This window comes from Pleurodeles waltl, chromosome 1_2 (assembly GCF_031143425.1).
Source record: "Pleurodeles waltl isolate 20211129_DDA chromosome 1_2, aPleWal1.hap1.20221129, whole genome shotgun sequence".
Taxonomy (NCBI): domain Eukaryota; kingdom Metazoa; phylum Chordata; class Amphibia; order Caudata; family Salamandridae; genus Pleurodeles; species Pleurodeles waltl.
In genome coordinates, this window is record NC_090437.1 from 153,985,383 (window position 1) to 153,999,896 (window position 14,514).

General features: G+C 40.6%; 1 protein-coding gene across 2 annotated transcripts in view; it reads right to left on the reverse strand.

The window, feature by feature from the left end:
- NAAA (N-acylethanolamine acid amidase) overlaps positions 1 to 14,514 on the reverse strand; it is a 260,081-nt gene that overhangs the window by 175,439 nt on the left and 70,128 nt on the right. For both annotated transcript variants that reach the window (XM_069236844.1, XM_069236845.1), the window contains exon 4: positions 6,267 to 6,357. In XM_069236844.1, the coding sequence (XP_069092945.1) occupies positions 6,267 to 6,357 (91 nt within the window). The remainder of the gene's footprint in view (positions 1 to 6,266; positions 6,358 to 14,514) is intronic.

The following is a 14,514-nucleotide window of genomic DNA, read 5'->3' on the forward strand; positions in this document are numbered from 1 at the left end:
CGTAATTATATAGAGACTTTTGATGAAGAGGATTTTTCACCAGAAAAAAAGGTACTGCTGTATTGCTTAGGTCCAGAAGGGCTTAAAACATACAATCAGATTGAAAAGAAACCCAGAGAAGGAGGAAATGTATTTACGCATGCTTTGGGGGATCTTGATGCACATTTCTCAACTATTGTGTGTGTTGTGGTAGATAAGTATACATTTTTCCAGAGGAAACAAGGAAAAACTGAGAATGTTGACAACTACGTTGCTGCACTGCATGCTCTGGCGTTAACATGTCGTTTTGGTCCACTCCACAAAGAACTTATTTGTGATCAAATTATTATGCTTGAGAGCAACCCAAATATTCAGGATAAACTGTGGGTCAACAGTGAAGCACCCTAAAGGAAGTGACTTCTCTGGTAAAGAAAGCAGAACTTACTGGTAGATGTGTCAAAGCGGTGATGGATGAAGTAAAAGAAATAAAATAAGTTAACAAAATATCTAATACAAAACACTGGAAAGGCGGTGAAGCTAAAAAAAAGTTTCAAGAAACAAAGGATTATAATTGTAAACCTATAAGTGTGGAACAAAAGAAGTGTTACAGGTGTGAGAGCGCTGACCACTTATCATTTTTCAAAAAATGCCCTGCAAGAAATCAAAAGTGGTTCTCATTGTGGTGTTGTGGGTCACTATGCAAAGGTTTGCAGGAGGAAATCTATTAACTCAAAAGTGAATGTTAAATACGTTAGAGAGGACAGTTGACACCAGTTCCGATGATTTGGAGAATATAAATGTTCATCAGGTGTTTTTCATAGATTACGACATTTTAGGAGTAGATCAAGTTAAAAGGATGAAACCATGGTGTGAATTGACGGTGGGAAGGGTGATGATTAAGGTGATTGCAGATTCAGGTTCGCCCTTTACCATAGTGAATGAAGATGTATGGAAGGATAAATTGGTGGAAAAATTAGGCACACATCTTGACAAATCTGAGGTTGTTGCCAAGAGTTATACTGGAGACAAAATTGAATTTGTGGGTTTCCGGGAGTTAGAATTTCAGTTTAAAGAAAGGAAAGCACAGTGCAAATTGTACGTTTCCAAAAAGGGACCCTTAGTCTTAGGGTGGACGGACCAGGGTGAATTAGGAATAATTTTGAACCCCAACAGTCCAGAGCCAGTATTGACAATTAAAGAAAATCGTGAGGGAAAGGAAGAAATATTAGATTCTTATCCAGAAATATTTTCTGGTAACGTGGGTTTGTTGAATGATTTTCAGCACAAAATAGAATTAAAATCATCAGCAATTCCATGTGTTCATAAGGTTAGACACATATCTATCTCTATTAAGGAGGAAGTTCATGATGAATTGAAAAAACTGGTGGAGGATGGCATTATTGAGCAAGTTGAGTCATCAGAATCGGTTTCTCCATTATTAGTAGTAAGGCAATCCAATGGTAAAGTAAGACCTTAGGGAGCTGAATAAAAACATCTTAGTTGACCAGTATCCGTTACCATGCATAAATGAAATGCTTTCCGCCACAAAGGATATGTGTTGGTTTTCAACTATTGATCTAAAATCTGCTTACCATCAGGTGCCGTTACACCAGAATAGTAAGAAAAACACAACATTCATAATGCCTTTTGGATGCTATCAATATACCTGAGTGCCTTTTGGACTAGCATCAGCTGCAGCGATGTTTTAACAGATTATGGGTAATATATTTAGTGGAATCTCTGGGGTGATGTTTTTCCAAGATAACATCCTAGTCATGGGTAAAAATAGAGAGAAACATGACAATAGGTTGAAACAGGTTCTAGAAATCCTTAAGAGGAAAGGTTTGACAATAGAGTATAGTACATATAAATTAGCTCGAGAGGGAGTGGTATACTTGGGTCAAAGTATCAGCAAGTATGGCATTAAACTGAAACAGGCTTTAGTGAAAGCCATCAAAGAGGCTCCTTGTCCTGCTGGGAAAGAGGATGTGAGAGCGTTTCTAAGTTTAATTGAATTTTATTCCAAGTTCATTAGGAACTTGTCTGAAAAAACATATCATAGACCACAATTACTCAAGAACAAATCCAAATTTATTTGGTCAAATGAGTGTCAAAGGGCGTTTCAGGATTTAAAAATTGAACTTTGTAAGGCACCATTTCTAAAGGGATTTGATCCCAAATGCAAATCCATTGTGACAAAGGATGCAAGTAATAAAGGGTTGGGGGTGGCACTAACACAGTGTGATGTTGAGCACAATGAATGGGTTGTTGTCTTTGCATCAGGGTCTTTGACTCCAGTTAAAGAGAGATACTCAGTCATAGAGCGAGAAACATTAGCCTGTGTGTGGGCATTGAACCATTTTCATCAATTTGTGTGGGGACTTCATGTCTTTTTGTGGTCTGATCATAAACCTTTAACAAAGGTTTTAACTACTGCTGGATTACAAAATGCATCTCCGAGATGGAGCAAGAGGTCGGTAAAAATTGTTGGATTTTAATTATGATGTACAGTATTGACCTGGAGTCAAGAACAAAGTAGCTGATTTTCTAAGTAGAATGTCATTACCAATTAAAGATTTTGATGAACTAATGTGTGAGGAGAGTTGTATTCTGGATTATTTGATCAGGGAATAGAAGGTATTGATATTACTGAATGGAAGGAAGGATGGAATAAAAAGTTTTAAAAGAATAGCTGGTTACATAAATGGAGGATGGCCTGAGAAAAAAAATCATGGGGCAGATGGAAACATTTCCTGGGAGGTGAGAAATGAACTTTATTTAGAAAACAACATGATGTACAGAGGTGGAAGTGCTGTACCTCCAGTTTCTCTTAGGAGAAAGATCCTAGATGTATGTCATGAAGGTCATCTTGGAATATCCAAAACTAAACAAGGAGTCAAAAGCAGGTATTGGTGGCCTGGTCTTGATAAGCAAACCGGAAACAAAATAAGAGATTGCATGGAACGCAATAGTTCTGATAAGTGCCAGAAAACATTTAAACCACCTTTATTACCCATTGCATGCCCCAATATGTCCTGGGAAAAGATAGGTTTAGATGTGGTGGGACCGGTGGAATGCAATAATGGTGAATACAAATATATTCAGGTCGCAAAGCACCATTTTTGAAAATGGCCAGAGATTGAAATAGTTCATAAGGCAAAATGTGAAAGAGTTATTACATTTTTAGACCAAATCTTTACAAGAGAAGGTCTACCTAAAACTATGATAACTGACAATGATCCCCAATTTGTGGCTGAGAAATTAAAACCATTTTTTAAAAGACATGGTGTAATCCATAACACTACCTTACTATATCATCCAGAAGGAAACAGTTTAGTGGAACGATTCAACAGGGTCATTAAAGGGAGTATCCAGTTGGCCAAGAGTAGTGGTTTGAATTGAGAAAGTGAGCTATGTAAGTTACTTTGGGCTTACAGAGTTTCTCCCAGTAGTGTCACTGAAGAATGTCCATTTTCCTTGATGAGAGGTTGTGTTCCTATCAGCAAGAATCTTGGTTGGTTATCGTCTGGTAAGCGAGTTGAATTGTCACCTGATCAAGTAAGATTGAAAATCAACAAGGTTCAACAAGCATATAAGGAGTGGTATGGCAAGAAAATCGGAACAAGAGAATCCAAAGTAAAATGTGGAGACTGGGTTAAAGTGAGAAAAGAGAGAAAAGTCCAAAAAGGAGAAAGCAGATATTCAGAGCCTCTGAAAGTATGTGAAGTATTCCGTAACGCAGTTAAATTAAGTGATGGGAAAGTGTAGCATTTGCGCAGGGTTTGCAAGTTTAGGTATGTTAAACAAGCTGAAACGGAGAATGTCAAGAGTTATGATTGATTGGAAACCGATGAAAAGGCGAGTAGTGAAGAGGCAAATTTATACTGTAGATTGGTGAGGAGTGACAGCGAAAACGTGCTCTTGAAGCACCAATGCATGGTAGTATTCAGCATTCACTGCGTGATAATGAAAACTTACAAAACAGTACGAACAATGACAGCCAAATAAACACTGGAAGGTTTCGTAGGATTATTTCCAAACCAAAGAGGTTTGATGCCTTTGTATGTGTTAATACAGTTTAATGGAAAAAAGTAATGTTTGCTTCTGTTAGATTTTTTTTTAATTTTGTTTCATCAACCTGTATGTATTTTTTTTTAAATGTGTAACTTGCTTGTAGTGTATTTATGTGATATGATATAAGTGTATGGAAGTTCTACTATTATTTTAGTTTTTTTTTTTTAAATATAAAAGTGGAAAATGTGTTGTAATGTAGGTAGTGTATGTAATTCTTTACACATATGTAAATTGATTGGTTAGCACAGCCTTGTGCTATGATGTAACCTTAGAACCTTTGGTGTGGGGAATTCTATGGGTGGCGGTCGAAGTGGAAGAACCTGGTGGTGAAGGATCCTCTGCCTGTACGATCTGTCTGGGGCTTCTAAATAAAGAACCTACATCAAAGTAATACTGCAGTGGTTACCACAAGCTGGTGTTTGCAAGTTGAGAGAAGTCCCTGTTTTGAAGATTCTCCCCTGCTCCTATGTTAACTTCCTTTCGCAGGGAGGGAGCAGTTCTGTGTCCTGAATGAAGGAAGATGCCCTTGTTATGGCCAGCCCATCTATATAAGGGATTAGTGCAAGAAGATTCCACGCAGGTTGGGTACGATGAGGTGAATTGCATCTGTGATGAACCCCTGCCCTGCTTACTGTTGGGCAAGCTGTCATTGTCTGCAGCTTGTTGTAATTTGAAGGCAGGAAATGCATGTAATTTGAAGAGGCTTGTTCCGGAAAAAATATTTTTCCATCTAGTGCATTACAGAAGCAGCAAATATTTAAGTGGCAATGTGCGCCCCTCTGCAGCTGTTACAATGATCGAGTTTTGATCAGCCTTTGCCTGATATATGGGTAGGAAAGCAGCATGGCTAAAAGTTATTAAAAAAAACATGATAAGCGCTTTTTTTTACCTTCCTGCCTCATAGTGCTTTTTCACTAACTTTTTTAGTGATTTTTAAATAACTTTTAACCATTCTGCACAGCAGTTACGATGCTCCACAACATGGATAAACAACATTGGCAAAGCCAATAGCTATCACATAGATGAGACCTATTGGTTTTGCCAATGCTTGTCTTTCTGTGTTGGAGGCCCTGGTAGTTGTATTTTGCAAATTGGCACTCTTTTAGTTTAAAAAAAAAAGTGCTTTGGAGCATTTTTTAAATGTAATCTTCCAAGATGGGCATTCACCATATTACCACAGTGAATCAGAACCAAACCTAAACTGCAGTGGTGTAACATAAGACCCCGCAGCCCCTGCGGTGCGAGTAGGGGTGAGCTCCAGGGGTCCCTCCTCAGCAAAAGTGGTGGGCCAGGGAGCGGTGGCCCTTACATGTACTTTGCAGGGGGGCCTCCTTAAGTTTCGTTACGCTACAGCTACATTGCAGCTGCATCATAATGAATGCACACACACATGAGTGTGACACCAGTGCACATATTCAATTCATCATCAATTTTTTTACAGATGCTGTTCCGGACCAGCAAACAGCCATTTTTGTTTATTTTAGCAGATGCGCCACAGCATTGAAAAAAAGCACCACCAAAGCCCCAACTGATTGTAGTAATACTTGTCCTATTGGCGTGAGCACCCGTGCTTGGAATGTCCCTCCTGCTGTTCTAATGGAAGCTGTAGGCCTACACAGGAAGACTGACCTTGTGTCAAAACTGCAAACACTCTTTTTCTTGAATGCAACTTTAAATCTGGTCTGCATTGACCTGCAAAAGGTTCTTAGTGTTCTTCCAGGATTCCAGTGCAGCTCTTAATGAACTTCGAGGTAAACTAGATAATTTAACAAGCTATTCAGCAGTGTCCACTCTTACCCTCAAAGAATATCTTCATTTGGTCGCACAAGAGATTCAGCAAGTTACTTGCTCATTTAAGTAGGAGAAGCAATAACAGAGGTGATGCCCTTGTCAAGCCGTGTGGTAACAGGCTGCCAAAGTGTTTAAGCTGCAGTCAGACCAGCTGAGTACAAAAACCTGGTTATAATGAAGTACAAGTATCACCAACACGCCATTCATCCATCAGAAGTGGGGGGCAACCGAACAACCAATAACGTATGTCGTAGATCATAAAAGACAATAAATATTTTTACAATTGTTGGTAAACTCGAAACATCTGATCTTTGTTGGGACGTACACCAGCAGCAATAGCCAGAACAGTTTATGTCTCACAACCTGTTGCTTTATTGTTCATAATAATGATGAATCTACATACTGAAGGATTCTTTGCTTACCTCGCCGATCCCCAGAGATGGTAAACTGATATGGCTTCTGGCCGGTCCATATTCCAATATATCCAACAAACGTAGTGCCCGTGTACGCTACCTGAAAATCAGAGAGGCATAGCTTCAGCTGCAGAATATGTAAGTGCTTCAACTATAGAACAAGAATTAATCCACAACATATACAGCACCCGCGATGAAAGTAAACTCAGCACATTCCCTCCTTACATTACCAACCGAACAAACAAAACCAAAACAATAATAACTCTAAAGTGGTGATGACAAAAGAAATATAAGCAGAACATATGACTCAAAATAAAGCGTGAAACGGGCATAACATTTCATGCATGCAGGACATAATCTCTATAACACAGGAAGAATGATTGTTAACCCACACTGCACACTTCTGTTTTTTTTAGACTTGATATCACAGGCCCACACTTGCATTTTCACTTAAACCTGGATCCTCAAGTTATGAATGAACTAGGAATGTTGGCATGGTCCCAACAGACCTGAATACTTCACTGCCTGGTTTTTCTCTTCGATGGGCAAGATCATGATAACGGGAGCCACAACCAGACACTTCTTCTTCCAACCACGGCACCTGATCAACAAGTCTTGCTCCAGATTCACATCACCCATGCACCTTGACAATATGCTTAGATACCACATCATTTCATTCAGCTTTGCCAAATTAGATTGCAATGTAACTATTTTCAAAGGTTATTAACACCCTTGCTGGACTAGGTATATTCTTCACACATACAGACACAGGGCTTCTAGTTCCACCATCTTAGCAGCATCCTAGCATTCATAACACTACTTCTACACTTCTTGAACTTGTATATTTCTTAAATGTTCATCATGTTCTTCTCAACTTTTTGCTATGACCAAGATGTTATCTTAAAAACACACATGATACCCTTGCAAATATTAGACAACTGGTAGCTTACCTTCTGGAATACTGTGTGAACTGAGGTCAATCCAAATGGCACACAGACACATTGATAGCACCCAATGGGTGTGATGAACACAGACCCTCACTCTTAATACGGGAGAAAAGGAGCGACTAATTGAACCCAGGACATGAGGGTTTGGGAGTGAGGTCTTACTTATCTCACTGAGTTCCCAGAGCTCTCGTCAGAATGAATGGTAGTGTTGTTTGGTCTCACTAAATCGGGTTCCACGGCTGACCCATGTCTGGCAAAGCTGTTTCACAAACCAGCCACTCATATCACCCATCCCCTAGCCACTCTTTTTAACAACATCTTGGCCACAGGCTTCTTTCCTCTGGATTGGAAAAAGACATCTATTTCACCACTTTTGAAAAAACACCTTAGATCCTTGGGTTGAAAAAATACAGGTCTATTTCTTGACTACCTTTTTTAACGAAAGTTCTGGAAAGACAGTGAAGTATTGCCCTAACCAAATACTTGGAGCATAACAACATCTTAGCTCAGGCTCAATTTGGTTTCTGCAAAGCTCAAAGTATGGAAACGGCGCTTCTCTCGGTGTCGGAAGAAGTCAGAGATATCATGGACAAAGGTGGGAAGACAGCAGTGGTGCTATTGGACCTATCTGCTGCTTTCGATACAGTTAATCATGCGATCTTATAGCAGCGACTAAGAGAAACTGGGCTTGCAGGCCCAGCCCTGATTTTATTAAGCTCTTTCCTAGATGACAGAGAGCTGATGGTTACCATGGGAACTTATACTTCCAAGCCCTTCACTCTTCCTTGCAGAGTCCCACAGGGATCCTCATTGAGCCCCACTCTATTTAATATCTACATATCCCCTCTTTTAAGCCTCATTAGGGTGTTTGACTTTGTGGCCATCTCATATGGTGATGATACTCAAATTATTGCACCAATTAACAGCTGCATGTCAGCTATTATTAGGTGGATGAGTGAGCATCCACCTAAAATTGAATCCGGATAAAACTGAGATCTTGCTCTTTGGCTTTGATGAAAAGTCTTGGGGAGCAAATTGGAGGCCCCACTGTTTAGGGCCACCTCCCACCCCAGGCAGTAAAGTTAGGAATTTTGGTGTTTTGTTTTTGACTCCATGCTCACCTTCGCTGAGCATAGTATTCAGCTGACTTCCTCTTGCTTTTTCACCCTTAAAATTATGAGTCGTATCCGTTAACAAACTCCACAAAATTCAAAATGCGGCAGTTCGCCTGCTAAAGCATTTTAAAAAACATGAGTCAGTCTCCAAAGCCAGGGAGGAACTCCACTGGCTTCCACTCTGTAAAATAATGGCTTTTAAAACCCTCTGTATCACCCACAAACTTCTTTACTCAGCTAGTCCATTTCCTTTGAAAAATAAAATTGGTTGGTATGTTCCTACGCGGGCCCCTAGACCCTCGATGGCCAATCTGCTAGTTACTCCCAGAATTTTCAAAACCTCCTGGGGTGGCAGAAGTTTCACCCACTTTACTGCTCATCTGTGAAACTCCTTGCTTGGACATCTTACAAGTCAGCCTAATTTGACAACTTTCAGAAAAATGTTAAAAACCTTGCTTTCTAGTCAGCCTTAGCTGCTGTTCTAGTATCTATGTTTGATGTTTTTTCCCCCTCTTTTGCGCAGATTACTGATCACCTCATATTTCCATTTCTGTTCTTTTTCTCAGCTTTCTGCTACATCTTGAACTTGATTGATGGTTCTCCTCACCACATCATGCAACCATTCTCTCTTTCTATCCACACAACTTAACACAAGTTTTCCTTGGTGATAGGATCCCTTCCTCTCAACATTTTGAAAGGACTGAACCCAGTTACGGTAGATGTCACCTGCTATGCCAAAATCGCTTTTCCCCTCCAGTTCCCCACATTTCTTATATTTTTTGGCCATCTCTAAAATTCCCATATTCACCAGGTTGAAGTGCTCAAGTAAGCCGTTTCCAACAGGATGATAAAGTGAGGCGTTTCTGTGAACAATACCATTCCATGAGGCTTTTACTAAGGTGTGAGCCCCAAGGTAACTCTTAGCCCGCTCATCATTTAAAATAACAACAGACTCATAGAAATCCACAGTGGCCGTAATGTATTTCTCTCAATCAGTCTGTCTACATTTTCTCGAAGTCATAGATGCCATCCTTAGGAAATCTACGACCTTGTTCTTAATGCCTGAAACATATTCCACTCTGTATCTCGAATCAGTCTCATTGGCACCCTGATAATATGGGGAAAGGCTTTCAATAGACCACTCAAAAGTCAAAACCTTGGTAACCGGTTTACAGCTTATTCTAAGAACCATCTCTGAACCCCAAACATACTGCCTAAAATTATCCATCCCCCCCCCCACAGTGCACGCTAGCATTTCTCATTCGATGTCAGAGTTGTGTTCTTCAATAAAAGAGAACATGAGGCCACTGTGACTTCCTTTCCATCCGGTTCAATTTGGGACCACACAGCTTCAAAACTGCTCCACTACTATCACTGTTCAATATACTCCTGACATTGGGGTCAAATCCCTGTGCAACAAAGATTTCTTGAAGTATCTCGTGCCACTGAAATTTGTGTTTGACTTTAACAATTGTCTCAAGTCATTACTAGCAAGGTCTTGTACTAATTTTGAATAAAACACTGATAACCCTACAAAGGACCTTACGTAATTTTTGCATATTGGAAATGGGACACCTTCGATTGCTTCTACTAATTCCTTCTTGGGCATAAAGACCTACTCTCTCCCTTCATACCCCAAGTATCACAGATTGCATGGCAAAACTATAATTCTAAAAATCAGCTGTGAGACTTTTTTTCCAACACATTCAGTGTATTTCTTAAATGTTCAGGATGTTGTTCTTTACTTCTTACTATGACCAGGGTGTCACCTATAGGAGCATGCTAGTGGATGACTCAATGAAAGTGTTTTGGTTCATAAACTACTGCTTGAATTCCTATATAGCCCTGAAGAAGTCAATTTTAGTAAAGATGTGTTGGCTGTATAGGTTATACCTATTGTGTATGTCTATATATGTTATACCTATGATATCAACATTTCATGTGTGACCAATCTAAACACATACTAAAGCCTTTGGAAGTTCACTGTACCTGGCTTGCATGTAAGACAAATATTTTCCTGTGCTGCTAGACTGGCTATATTGCATATTCAGCTATATTTTAGTACATTGAGGACCTGATTTAAATGTTGGCGGTAACAGTCCTGCCATCAGTTTTCTGACTGAAAACCCACCCACCACCAAAATAGTCCGTCCACAGTATTTAGATGTTGGCAGCCCATAGACGTTAACCTGCATCAATCCTGCCGATTACAGCAAGGAATTCCATCTGCAGCCACGGTGCCATACGAAAGAGTGGCTGAATGCGCTACTTCAGCCACACGTACCGCCAAGCAGATTTGGATGTGCCATACCACCAAGCAAAAAGTGGTGGTCCAATCTCCAGTTCTAACTTGGTGGATTGGGACGGACGGGAGTGAAAACACACCTTTTCTCCTGATTCTACTTCTGTTTCCAGCTGGACACGAAAAGGCAGGACCCTCTATTGCTGCTGCGATGGGTCCTCAGAGAAAACCCAGCCCCCTGTTGCTGGTCACGAAGGTAGGAAAACTGCATTGGCTGTGTCGTGGAGAAGGGGACGGGGTCATGGTGCAGGTGCACGGGACCACTGCAGACACACACAAGTTACAGTAATTGATTTAAGTTACTGTGGCATGCATATGTTGCAGGCACAGGTGGGCCAGACATGGGTGGGGACACACTGGTACACAACAAATATCGAACACACACAACTGTCATTATGGCGTCACTATTTATTGCCAAATGAATGCTGGCACCAGAATGATGGTACATTCAACTGTGCTGATGTGTGCACATTGCAAGGAGACATGTAACTGTCATGTAGTGCCTGAGTTGTGTGAGTCAGAACATGTATATGTGTGTGGGATGTGAATGGCTGGGTGAGGTGTAGTGGGTGATGTGGTTGTGTCAGCATGTGTGCCACTTGCATATGGCATGGATGTTGTGTATGTTGTGTTGTGTTGCTGCATACAGAACTCAGATGAGTTTTGTTGTGTGACTGTCACTGTTGTGGTGTGCAGTGCTTTTGTGTGCGTGTATTTGTGTAGATGAGTGTGTTGGTTGCTGTGGTTGTGTCGTGCGTGGGTGCAGTCACTAGTGTGTGTATGTTGTGTGATGGATGTACATGTATGTGAGTTTGTGGCATGTAGGTGTAATAGCAGTGGTTAATGGTGTGTATGTGGTGTGTTGTGTGTGATGTAGGGGGACTCATATGTGAAGGGTATAGTGTGTGTGTGACTTACCTCTTTTCCATGGCCACTGGCATTGTCCATTGGGTCCAGTGATATCCTCCCTCCACCAGCAAACCGCTGCCAGTACACCACGTGTCCAACTAAGACATCCTAGCACTCTGTCCTGGAAGTCTTAAGCTCAGCCGCAGTACATCTAAATACAGTAGGGGAAGACATCAACTTGGCGGTCTTCTTGGGTCCATCGCCAACGGGCATGGCGGTGAGACCACCAAGACCTAAATCAGGCCCTGCGTTTTATGACTATTCTTTTTTTTTAATACATTTTACAAATCAGCAAATTCTATGTGATACACTGTTGATATATTGTTGTTTTGTTCTGAAGACAAATTTGGATTTTCATATTTCGGATTGATTTGGAATTACCTTATATACAATTTTTGGTAGCAGGAGGGTTGTCTATGTAGCTCCATTCCCAATTAGGCTACATTTAATACTGACTACATTATTTGGGGTTTGAGTGGCTGTCTTGGTTCCACTGCTACCTTTGTGATAGTCCCTAAATCATAAACTATTCTTTACATTCTGGCTGTTTCGTGATTGGTTCACCCGGAACAGCAAGTTAAGATAAGGGTTGTGTTAAAATGTAGGACTGTTCAAAACTCATTGTTAAATAAGAACAAGCAGAAATGTTCAAGAAAATTGGAAGAATTTGTTTAGAGTGAGGAAAGTATGGAACAATATTCCTCATGATTCACACAACAAAAATTATTACAACATATATGAAAAGTTAGTAGGCAGAAGAGGTCGCTGATCATAAGGGAGATTCTTCTTATGTTCTTTTTTTTATTATTATCCTGCAAGTTTCTTCACAAGGTAATTAATGGACATGATCAGCATGAGGTGGAAGCGAAAATGAGCAACAAACTCCAGCACTGTGGCCCACATCGCCACTTCCTTTCCTTCCAGGGGGTGACGATGATGGATCCCACGTGTGAAAAAGTGCTAAAAACTATCCTGACATTGCCTTTTATGTTTCTTGGTGAGACAACATTGGGTCTATGGTATGTGTGAGACCTCTCCGAGTCAGTGTGTACCTGAAGGCAGGAGCTGAGCATGTGAGAGGACCGTTTAAGTGAGTAACTTGTGTATAGTTCACACAACACACATGCTTGATAACTGTTGCCTCAGGTCAGAACTGTTGCGCTTGCCGTACCAGTGTTGATAATGAGGCACTCCCCAAGCCTCTAGAGGAGGGGTTGTGGTTGTGTTAAACTAAGAGCTGCTGTCAACAAGTCTTAAAACAATTCCTAGCTAGCTTCAGTGATCCCTAACTCTTCCTTCTTCTTCGCATCATAGAAACAAATCACCAGATTGCTGTGTTACAAGTACAGACAAATGACAGGTGCTCTTACTTTGCTTGTACTTAATTGTTTTGACACGGATAAAGCATCTGCACTCCATGGGTCCCCAAGGTATCTGCCATCCCTAGACAGGATTTTAGACACTGCAGTTCTAGAACTAGCATTAACCCCTGACATATACAGCACAAGCATGGATGTCTTCCAGGGACCATCAGGGCTTGCAGCTGATACCCTCAGCCCTCCTTTGTCCACATTTTGGTAGTATACAAATGGCCAACTGTGTTGCCATTTGTTCGGAAGTGGGTTACTGAAAAGTAAAAACTATATATATATATATACTGGAAGATGCAGGATCACAAGAAAACAACAGCCAGCCAGGGCAAAAATCTGGATCCCAAAGGATACAAAGAGCCACAAGATCATCTGTTTGAGTCACTTCTTTCTTGGATATATATATATATATATATATATATATATATATATATATATATCTCCAAGGGCAAATCTATATATTTAAAATAGGAGCACAGCAATTCGTTCCATCTGTGATAGAGATGCAGAGATGCCAATTTGCTAAATTAAGCATTCAATATTTAAAAGGACCAGTCATTCTACAAAGCAGCAGTTTATAGAAACAGGGATTGCCAACATTCTAAGCAGTGGAGAATATTAACTATCATTCCCAACCGCACTGGGCGATCATTCTGGGCACTGCTACTAACTAGAAGATAGGATCTACTGTGCCCCAAGAAGCTGAACAAGGTACATATAAAGCAGAACTTGTGAGTTTGTTTCATCTAGAGAATGAGAAAAAGCGAGCAGTTCTCAGAAACAAGGAGGAAAGTGAATTTCTTACCAGCAGTGTGTTGGATCCATTTAAAATGGCATGGTTAGCATGTAAATGCCTCCAAAAACTTGGCACGCCCTAGTTGACGTTCAAGGTATCCCCGTCAGCAGTTAGATCAAAGCCTGCAGTCTACTGACTTCTGCCTAGTAAAGGTATACTGGAATTCCGAATTTCCACTAAAGCAGGGCTTGTGCCATTGCTCAGCTGGCACAAATTTGGAACAATCTCCCAGTCACCCGTAGGACCTCCTTTTCCTTAATGCATTAAACGAAACACAACTGAAGACGGAGTTATCCCTCTAATTCCTCTAGGATGCCCTGGCTACAGCACCCAGAATGCCTTTTATATTATAGGGCTGAAAACAACTGTAAGTCAGTAATTTAACTGCAACATAAACTACTAGTAAGGGTAGCTGACATCACACTGGAGCTCTAGCCTTGTCCTTCAATCGGCTCTGGTGCTCAGCGCTTGGAAAATAATTACTGATTCAATGAGATACAATGTAAATATCAAATGTAGCCATTACCCATTTTATTCCAAAATACTTACCAGTAAGTGGTGCCAGGTCAAAATATGAGCTGGTTTATTTGTACTCCTAAATTAAACTATAAGCCTTCAAACAGCAGTCGGGGGTCTTTGGCAGACAAAGTGCACTAAAACGTCACAGCAACCTGATACCCAAGGCAAACAATTTGGATGAGGGCATGCATGCGGTAAGAAGCAAAACAGAGTAGCTGACGAACTTTCGCTAAAGCAGGCTAAGTACTAATAACATCACCAAAAACAAAAGAGATTAACTGAAAAAGTCAAAATCATCA